This window comes from Macrosteles quadrilineatus, unplaced genomic scaffold (genome assembly GCF_028750875.1).
Source record: "Macrosteles quadrilineatus isolate MER2022 unplaced genomic scaffold, UCM_ALF_1.0 Scaffold_3__2_contigs__length_128488019, whole genome shotgun sequence".
Classification (NCBI taxonomy): Eukaryota; Metazoa; Arthropoda; class Insecta; order Hemiptera; family Cicadellidae; genus Macrosteles; species Macrosteles quadrilineatus.
In genome coordinates, this window is record NW_026542596.1 from 4,431,923 (window position 1) to 4,443,303 (window position 11,381).

Here is an 11,381-nt window from a genome sequence, read left to right on the forward strand (position 1 = left end):
ACATTTATGCAACACATCCATTTCATCGGTCCAGTATATTCGTAAGAGTATTATATTCTGTAACACTATTTAATGAAATATTTTTAAGAGGTTTGCGGCCTCTTAACCTTGCATTTGCCCGTCCACATAGACCAAGCGCCCGTGCGTGGATCGTTTACAGCAAAGCAAGGAGTGAGCCGGTACAGTACAAAGGTGAACTGTACTGATAAATTTTAGTGGCAGTGACCAGGATCCAATCCCACGACATCGCTGCCTTGGGCCCGAAATCCGCTACGCTACCGACTGAGTCACCGACTCACTAAACAACAAACAACCTACAAAGGTTTTAGGGCCTACAAGTTATGTTTTATTACATACAGGGTGGGGCAATGAAAGCGCCCCAATTTATAAGCAGTACAAACTCAATAATATTCACCCTATGGATATAAATAGCACATCAAAACACAGCTTATCTTTTGCCATTTTAACTTAACAAAGTCATTTTTCCATTTCTTGAGAACGAAATCCTGCAAGTGACTTCCTTGTCCTACTTGACATTAGGCACTTGAAAACTCCATCAAATACTCCTCCAGCATTTCTTCAGGAATCACTTTAGTTTTTGGACAATTCTTAGTTTCGGTTCAAGCAAATCTGTGGGGTGACTTTGAAAAACCTCGAACTTCAAGTAGCTTATTAGAAACCCCCCCCCCCTTCCAAAAAAAGGAGCCAACGTAAAGCTTTCAACAACAAAGCTTCCTGGCAAATCCCTTTGGACTTTGAGTTACTGCGACTCGCACTCTTTCAACATTTGCTGGTGTACAAAGAGTTTTGCGGTACCCACCGATTATTTTTAAGGTTTAATCGTTTATCCTAAATAACTTTACCCAGTTCACCATTGTTTTCCAATCTGGAACAGTGCCATGTTGACCAAGGATGAAATGTGGTCCAAACTATCTCTGGGTTTTTGCACAAGAACCACTATTTTAAAAATAGGTTTGCACATCAAAATCTCAGTGTTAATAGCCTCGGGCATAATATTTATTAAAATGGCATAGTTTTATTGATGTTTTAAGCCCAGCTGATCATTCTTTGTTGCAACAATTAACATGTGACAGCTAAAACAAATTGTGGCGTTCTCATTGCCTCACCCTTTACAACACTTTTTAGGGGGTACAAGTTATGTTTTATTAAATATAAGACTGATTAACTTACATCAGTGTTTAATGTCCGCGCTGTTCTCCCACCTCTGGTCTACTAATTCCCTTTTACCGTATTCTGTGACAGGTCGACCTCGTCAGAAAGTTGACCAAGGCTTGTCCGTTCTAATTATCGATTATCAAACCCTACTTTCGTCGCCAATCGGCAAAGTGACATTCTCGCGGGTGCCATGAAGAGCAAAGTTCTACTGTTAGTGCTCCTTTTTCAAGTTTCCGACACAGTGTCGCAATACTTTTACCCCGGTTACGGTTACCATTCAGGACATTTCGGTTACCACTCGGGTAGTTTCGGCCACGGCCACTTCCAGAGCCCAAAGGCATACCCTCCACTACCGAGGAGGTTCACGATCGCCGATGAATTGAAGTATGGTCCGAAATTCAATCAGAGGTTCTTAAATCAATTCAGGTTTCCCGGATATCCGGAATACTCCGAGTTTTTCCGTGACGAAAGTGTTTTGACCGAAAGTACTCAGAGACCAGAGACTAGCACCGGAATTATATCTGATAGTCAAGTGATGACGCAACTCTCGACTGGTGACGTCACAACTACGACCACGACACCCGCGTCTTCAGAGGCAACTACGGAGGACGAAGACAAGGTTGTGGCGGACGCCCCAGACCGGGACTGTCCTAGTGGTCAGATGAGAAGTGACGGAGAATGCAGAGACATTGCTTGACATGTATCTCAGTCTTCATCTCATAGAACAGCAGAGTAGCTGTTTTTATTCATTGTTTCATTCTTCATTGTTTACTTTGTTTACATTTCTTAACATTTGAAGATTATTGCTGTGTTGATGGAATGTTTTATATAAAATAACGATATCGACTTAATTCCAAACGCGTTTAATGAAGAATACTTCTAGTACCACCGACTCCCAGAGATTTTGATGCTATCGGAATTGCTAAGCATTCTTAATATGAAACCTGTTATAGCAAGAATTTGGTGGTAAGAGATTTGACTAATGTATAAATTGATTTCGCCAGGCAATCTTCCTTGTAGTTTGTGGTTAACTTTAAGCCCGAATTTTGCTTGATATTAATAATCTAGATTAGTATATTGCCGGCAAGTATACTGGTATTTAAGTGAATAAATAGCATGATAAAATGTACTTATTTCTTCTCTTGTTTGGATAATTTTACACTTTAAAAACACAAGTCAACTACATCAAAATTAGGAGGATTCTAGAATTTTGCTCTGACTTTCAAAATGCACATTTCGAGCTTTGTTTATACCTGCAGAACGGTTAGCAAAGTATATATGTTTACTTTACCATATAAGATAGAATGCACTTAAATTTCCCTTAATATTTACCCACGCTGTACGCCGAAGTATCTCCAAAGTATATTAAAAAGTGTATCTAAATCTTGAGTTTGTAGGACAATAATTGTACTCTGATTGAGAATATTACAATTCCAGTCAGTTGAGGTATAGTGGTTAAAAATAAAACATCGTATCCAAGTTTGATGTTTGTCGTTTAGTGAAACGTTGCTTTTAAAACATAGCCACTGGCATAACATGACAAAAATGATTCTAATGATAAAGCTAAATTAATAAATAGTGTTAAGTTTAAATAAATACAACTCTAAAACTTATTAGACAAATTGTAACATAACCAATTTCTAAGTATATGGCTTTACATGTTACATCGCACGTTATACAAATCTAAAATTCAAATTTCGAAATCATGATGTTTTTACACGGTGATGAAAGCAATGGGTTGTGGGTCACCTCCATAGAAATAATCCTTACACAAATAAATATATTACAAATTGAAAACTGTATCAGCACACTATTGCTGACATGACATGGTGAAGATGAACTAAAAATATAGTAACCTCCATGATTACTTAATATTGAGTTTTAACAAAATTTTCTCATCAATAATTACAGATATAACAGATTCTTGAGATTAAGGGCCCCTTGCAGTGGTATTTACAGTTAAAAGTCGAAAAGCCTCTAACAGAATAATCTAATCTATTGCCCTGTATACGTTACTAAACGGATCTATAGGGGGCTACAATCCTTTAGACATTTCACAACAATGCCGTGTGCAAATAAGTTTCATCTAAAGCTTAAAAAAGACTTATCGCTCGCCCTACTTTACATCTGAAAACAAAAGTGACCTCGGACCAAGTAGGCCAGATTGCGAGACAACTATCAGAGTGGTGTTAACTATTACAACAGAGAAATGCACGTTCGTCTCCAGTTGGTTTTGGTGGTGTCCCTCTTGTGTGGAAGTGACGGGCTCAAGCTTCTGCAGCGAGTTAAGGACATAATCCTGGGAACAACAACCACTACAACCACAACCGAGCTACCGGTCTACGACGAGGTGATCGAAGATGTCCTCAAATCGTCTCGAACTTCAACTTCGACGGTCAAGTTCGAGGAGGATGGTGAAAGTGATGCTAGAGAGTGGATGAGAATGGATAACTCAGCAACGTCTTCGACGGCGTCTCCTGTAGAATCAGTGCCAGAAGACGGAGGGAGAGCGTTCATATCAGCACCGACCAAGGGGTGTGGGGCGGGCAGTGGGAAGGACAGAAGTGGGAAGTGCAGGAAGAAGTTCCGGTGACTCGAGAGTGACTTGCGGGACAAAACATTTAAAAAAGGGTGAGCATTTTTACTTGATTTTTTATATTGGACATAGTACGCGTATTGATACCACAATAACAACCCTGAACATTGTAATCGAGAAAAGTTATAGATTTTCTTTCTGTGTTGAATAGTAAAGTTTAACTGTTATCATGATGAAATATCATTATTTGACGAAAGATTAGTGCCGATTCCATGTACCTTCCTCAAAACTGCTTGACTGGGCAATTATATATTACTTTGCTTATTGTGTGCCGACTGAATCGGTTTCAAGTACTCTGTAACCAGATGCCATTTGCCACTGATTTAAAAGGCCATTGTTACACATCCTAATGGTGTGAAATTACACTAACAAAAATGTTAAGTAGTATCATGTATGTTTTATCTATGAAACTATATTACCCTATTACATTTTTGGATGAGAACACCACAAATGTATGAATTTTAACCAAGATCTGAGTGAAAGACAAGTGTAGAATGAAGTGAGATTAGTATTTCAATCATAACGTTTAGGCAGGTGATAACCCCGAATCGTAGCTAAAGTCATTTTACAACGCACACTATTTTGAGTTTAGTGATGCAAACTTCTACCTCATTTATGTATAGTTTTAATCGTGTTTAAAAAATGTATGTTGGATGAGTATTCTTTAAAGAAGTCTTACAAAAGTATTAATTTTTACAATATTGATTCATGAATGTAAATTATTTACAATACGCTGATAAAATAGATTATTTTAGAGTTTTTACGATTGTATGACAAGAGAAATATTTGTTTTAGTGGTTCGTTAATAAACTCAAACAACAAAACATGTCCATTCAAAAACTAAAACTTATTTCAAAATAAGAAGGTTACAATACCTGCAGACTGCCTTTAGTGGTCCTTAAATATCCAACAGGATTACGCGTTTCGGTATTTGTTATACCATCATCAGATCCATATATACAAACTTGAAGTTTTTTGACTCATCATGTCACGTCACAGTTTTAAACACAGTTACAAAACATTTAAACACGAAAAACTATTTACAGTAGGCCTACTAATTAAAAACGAGAGACAAAAGTGAAGCAATGCATGCATTTCAAATGTCGAGTCTCAACTCAAAAAAAAGTACTAAAAGTACACAAAAGGCGAGTGTCCCCTTGGCCTAATTTTGATAATTAGATTCCGAATAAAATCGGAAATGCAATTAAAGAAATTTTTAAAGCAAAAATATTACAAAATTTAGCCAAAAATATAAGGGTAGTTTTCTAAAAGCCTGATGTAGTTTTAAGCCCATGTTGAAATTTGCATACAAAGGTTTTATACGTTACTGCATACAGTTTATATTATCATCGCGTCAATTTAATATTATGAAGAATCGTATGTACCTCATTTATTAGTGACAAACTATAAAGTACAGTTTGAACAATACATGGATTTTGTAACCAACCCGTTCTTCTACGACAGAGTTCTCTCCTAATAAATATTTAAACCAACTATAAACAACAGAATATATGTATAAAATGTTTCTCCTTGGGTTGTGCATTATCGTTGGAACTTGATCTTTGACTTAACCTCTTTGAAAATAAATATTAACTGCGAATAAAACCAGACAAGTTATTTAGTCGCGGTTATGGCAGTCAATAACTGTCAATCCAGTTAATAATAGTTACGTTATTGGTTATTACCTGTTACCACAGTTTTTGTTAAAATGAAGTGTTACAGTTTCGTGTTTGTTTGCAATGCAGTGTTGTGTATATCTGGAAGTAACGGGGTTAATTTAGTGAGACATGTAAGGAACATAGTTCCCCTAACAGAAGCTACGACGATTGCACCGATGTTTCCTTCTTACAAACAAGAAGAACGCGTCTGGAACAAAAACGGTCTAGAGGAGCCAGTTGTCAATGGGTTTCGTGTTCAGGATTCACCACCAACTACACCAAGTTATTTTGGTACTAACGAAAAACATATTCCTGAACCATCTTCATCCTCTGGAACAACGGGTGTTCCCGATTCTCAAAATCTAGCTAACGAAGGACAGGAATCAATATATGACGATTATGGAATAAGCTCAAAAATACCAAATATAGATTTCTTAGGCTATACAAGGCGAATGATATACGCTCCTTCCAAAACCTGTAAGCCTGGAGAAACTCGCGACAGAGTTCGTGGCATCTGCGTAAAAATAGCAAGGTTTGTGAAATATATTTGTCAGTACATTGTTTTTATAATTAATTGTTTACATAGGCCTATTCAAAACTGACTTGCACAGACTTGACTAGAGTAGATTGCATGCCAATTGTCTGAGTATGATAAATTAGCCAAACGACGAATATGGCTTACGACAAAACTTTGGCATTTCAGCCGAATAATTTTCTAATGAAAAAATTAAGTTAATGTAAACCAATTTAATATGCTTTAGTTAGACTTGTTGCGAAACACCTATTATATATTCTTATAACAATTATACAATCTACAATTCCGAGAATTCAGAATAACTGTGGTTAGCTTAGTTTTATGCTATTTTTGTAAATAACGCCGCGGTTTTATAAATGCATTGCCGTAAATGGGTGCTTTTATTCAAATAGGAGCGGTCTCAGAAGTTGCGGGTACCCGCGGAGGTTTGTAAATTCACCCGCTTGCACTTAGAAACCGCCGGCGGGTAGCGGTTCGTATATGCATTGTGTCATATGGGATCGTTTATTCAACGCGGGAGCCCACCGTCGCTCTTGCATTGCTGCCAACCCAAGTCACCAGTGTCATTCACTACAAGTGGTCTAGTCATTCGGCTATATTACTATAGTCTATAGTATGTATAGTTGTTAGGTCGTGTACATAGCTGAACCTCTCATCGTTACTTCATGTCATGTTACGGACATAAATACTGAAAGATTTTGTCTGAAATTATTTACAGTAAATAAAATTTAGGTTGAACACCACTCTGGCACTATTTGAAACTTTTACAGAGGATTTCAGGCTAGATTTCAGGCTTAAATAGCAGCCGTTGAAGTGAATCGATGACAGTTCTCAGCTGTAAACCAAATAACTGTGTGGTTAGATTGAAGGAGTATACATAAAAAAAAAACAGAGTTGGCAGCACTGTTACACTATCCACGTGACAGCGGTCGTTCGCAGGTGACACATTGATGCAGCGGTCGCCCGCGGCGGGTACCCGCTGTGAATAAAAGGGGCCTGGTGTAACGTTTTAACAAACAACACGGGGACTATATTGTACAGTTCAGAACCAAAAGCTAGCTTTTATTTAGGTTTATTTGCATAGTTTTTAGTGTCAATAAAATCTGTGATTCAATTTTGTTTCGCAATTTAGGCACTAGTTGTTACAACCGTGCATCGATATGAAGGGTCGTGGAAGTGAATAACCAACCCAGTTATAGTTTGTGGTTCGATAGAGACATGCTGCATACAATTATTACACATCCATAATTTCTTTTTAATTCATAACTCAATTTTTCCACTTGGTTAGGGTTTTTTTTTTATATTTAGATAAGCGGTGAAATGGTGAAACCAACCGAATACGTTGTATAAGAGGCGCTGATGCGTGTTTTAAAATACTGTGTCAATACCTGTTTACAATAACTTGACCATTATAGTCACTATATTCCCACGACTACCTGATTTATTTTGAAAATATACGCTTAAATGTGTACTTATTTTTAAACTCCGACATACATTTGAACGTTATTCGCCTATTGGGTCTGATAATGATTAGAGTGTCCAATCGAAATCGATCACCACTTACCACCTTGTTTGTATATTCACCGTCTTGTGAGTAACAGTATAAGCATAAATATATGTTTTAAGTGTTATAAGACGTCTCTTTTATTTACTTTCCATACATTTGAAGTCACATAAATATAGATGTTATGCACAAATTCTTTGCCTTCTTGGCCTCTTTACCTACAGCACTAACAAGTGCCAAATGCAACGATAAGCGAATTTCCACGAAACTTCTACTACCTTCCTTTCCTACCTTCCTTCCCTACCTTCCTTCCCTACCTTCCTTTCCTACCTTCCTTTCCTACCTTCCTTCCCTACCTTCCTTTCCTACCTTCCTTCCCTACCTTCCTTCCCTACCTTCCTTCCCTACCTTCCTTTCCTACCTTCCTTTCCTACCTTCCTTTCCTACCTTCCTTTCCTACCTTCCTTCCCTACCTTCCTTCCCTACCTTCCTTCCCTACCTTCCTTCCCTACCTTCCTTCCCTACCTTCCTTCCCTACCTTCCTTCCCTACCTTCCTTTCCTACCTTCCTTCCCTACCTTCTTTCCCTACCTTCCTTCCCTACCTTCCTTCCCTACCTTCCTTCCCTACCTTCCTTCCCTACCTTCCTTTCCTACCTTCCTTCCCTACCTTCCTTCCCTACCTTCCTTTCCTACCTTCCTTCCCTACCTTCCTTCCCTACCTTCCTTTCCTACCTTCCTTCCCTACCTTCCTTTCCTACCTTCCTTCCCTACCTTCCTTCTCTACCTTTCTTCCCTACCTTCCTTCCCTACCTTCCTTCCCTACCTTCCTTCCCTACCTTCCTTTCCTACCTTCCTTCCCTACCTTCCTTCCCTACCTCAACATTACCTACGGGGAAAACACCAACAAAAGCATGTTTAAAAAACACCTGATTCATAATAATAAAGTTCTTTATCAGGAAATTCAAAGGTATTCATTTTTTTTATTTGTCCTGTTTTGTCCACGTCACACTTCAGCTGTTGAGCTGGTCAAGACACCGTTGCCATACTAACCTTTGATTGCACTGTTTAGGGTGTGTTTTAGTTCAATTTTATAACACAAATTTACAGGTATCTGAGAAAACGACTCAGTTGTCGTCTTTGTTTCTGCAAACACCATTGCAATCTGTGAGCAACTGCTCCAGATGTCACCGTTCCTTTGGAAAATACTAAAGAGTCTATAATGTTACTGAAGTACTGAAAGTGAATTTTAACCAAATATTCTCTGTTTCAGGAAATGAGGACGATGAGACATGTCAACATGACCAGCTTCCGACAACTCTCCAGGCCTGCACAGCTTGCCAATCTGTCATTTAATATTACATATAGCTCCATTCACCTTTCAACAAAATATAACAACAGTTAATTATAATTATTAAACATAAATATAAAACAACGTACATTGAATGTTTATTGATTTCACCTAGAACGTTCTTCTCAAAATTTGTTCTAGATTCTCAATATGTGACATCAAGTACTGCTATGGATAGTGTTATAAAATGAATCATTTATAAGATAAAATATTATGTATTTTCTTACAATGAGTCAGTAAATGATTAAAACTACTTTGTCAGTCTTAAACCATACAAGTGGTAAAATAAATCGTGTTAGTGTATATTAGAATATAATCTTAATGAGGTAACATTGGAAGTTTATAAAATTGATTACTTTAAAAGCACAAGTAACTGTAAACCAATAATGCATTAAAATGGGAATCTGAAGTCAACTGTTTGTATTGGCAATTGATGAGTCCTGTGAGTGAATTGCACAAATACTACTTGTAAACCGACGGACTAGTATTCTAAGATCATTCCTCAGATGACACATAGGACTACACATTGTTTGTAAAAATGTCGTGTCCTGTAAGGTACACGTGTGGGTCGTTGATATTGATCTATGTCAGAATAAATATTTTTGTAGCTAAAGGATCTTTCCGTCTCTCATGACTAAAGTTTACGTAATCATCGTCTTCGGAATGGTCACTGGTTTTGCTAAAAAGGTCCTATTGTCACAAAAAGGACTCTGGGAACAGTAAATTATTGTATTATGAAGAAATACTAAAATACCTTTGACAGTTTCTGAACCATCAGTATGCAGTTTTACATTTGAATACCAGCAAACAAAATATACAATTAATTATCAACATTCGGTAAAACAAAATAAAAACCTTAAGCAAGTAGAAACCAAAATACGTAGTATACATGTGTGTGGCAACACTGAATTATTATAAGACCTGTCTATCTTCCCTTCTAACAAAGAGTGTGTTCTGCAACAGCTCAGCAAAAAATATGGCAAACTGATGGGGCTTAAAATGAAAAACAAACTATGTAGATATGTATTAGACAATTGTTTGTTAAGAAATTTATAATTTAAGAGGTTCAAGAAGTTTGATTACAGATTACAACTTGATTACAGAAATAAAAAATTAAAGATTTTCACTTTAGTATAATTAATAAAATTAAGAACATGCATTAACTTTTTAGAACATTTTAGTTGGCCAACGTCTATATATAAGTTCATAGTACTATAAATATGGGATTGGAGTGTTGAGCTCACATTTGAAAATTCATTTTGTGTATCATCAATAATTTCTTCCATGTAAAAACTTTGAACATTGCCTCTCCGTCTTGCAAATAATAAGGTCAGTTCTAGAGTCGGTATCGGTTGTCTAGTTCAAAGCATTCCACATCGCAGGCCAAGTGCAATGATGATTTTGAAGATGTTACGAATGATACTGGAGAGTGTGTATTGTGACTTATTTGTTTTTGAAGGCGTCTTCAGCAACTCTTGTAGAACATGTTCTCCTTCGTATAGGTGAGTAATGCAGCCTTCAGAGTGGGCAGTCGTAAATGTTAGAAGTGGTTAAGTGTACAAGGGACTCAGGTAATGTAAAACCCAGACAGCACACTTTATCCCAGGGACATCCCATAGTAGTCCCCTATGTCCTGAGAATGTCTCGGGATATGTACGCTATCCTCAGGATATCCTGCAAAATCCCGGGACAAGTACGAAATCCACAGGACTCACGGTGGACTTCGTTCCTTTTTCACAGGACTCATTACGGTATACTACAATATACCGTAATGTCCCGGGATTTGTAAGTTAACCTCAGGATATCCTGTAAAGTCCCGGGATATGTACGAATGCCATAGGATATCCCAGAATGTCCCATGACATCCCGAGACATTTACAAAATCCACTGGATATCCTGTAATGTCCCGTAATGTCCCGGTAACAAACTGAAGAAAAAAAATACTACCACTGATGAAATGTATATCTAAATTTAAATGTTCAACAAGGCCAATATATAATAATTTGTTTTTTTTCACTAGCGCTTTCAGAAACTTGGTTTCTATCTTCAGGCTGTGTTTACACTAGTACAAAAAGTAAATATTTACTTAATAAATTAATTTTTATCAAAGTTAAAACAGATGATTTAAAGGATATTGGAAAAATAAAAAATAATATTAGAAAAATTAATCTTTTGAATTTTGGATATATTACAGTGTTGTTCTTGATGTAATTATTTTCAGTAATTCCGAATTTATAATTGGGCCGTCTTCCTTATTTAACAAATATTTTTGGTCTGTTTTTTTTCTTCTAAAAATAAGATTCCCACGCATTAAGATGTTGAGGTTTTATAATTTGTTTTAAAAGTTTAAGGTTTACCAGATTGAAAATATGTCTTGTTAATACTATGGCTAGCAAGGGCTGACTTAACTTTACTGACATATTACTACCACTGAGTTCAGGAAAACTAGAGTTCTATCATAGTTGTGTGAAATGTGAATTTAATTCTAACTTTAAATTAAAAAACAATCAAAAACTAATTTTAATCATATAACAATCAATTATAACAGTGCTAATCTAATGGT

General features: G+C 36.7%; 1 protein-coding gene across 3 annotated transcripts in view; it reads left to right on the top strand.

Moving 5' to 3' along the window:
- LOC128988865 (uncharacterized) overlaps window positions 1–8,913 on the top strand; it is a 41,932-nt gene extending 33,019 nt beyond the window's left edge. For 2 of the 3 annotated variants that reach the window (XM_054410586.1, XM_054410584.1), the window contains exon 2: window positions 8,741–8,913. In XM_054410586.1, the coding sequence (XP_054266561.1) occupies window positions 8,741–8,747 (7 nt within the window). In that variant the 3' untranslated portion in view covers window positions 8,748–8,913. Of the gene's footprint in view, window positions 1–5,319; window positions 5,963–8,740 lie in introns of those variants that run through there. The other variant, XM_054410585.1, reaches the window with a different exon arrangement.
- Window positions 8,914–11,381: the final 2,468 nt, after the last annotated feature.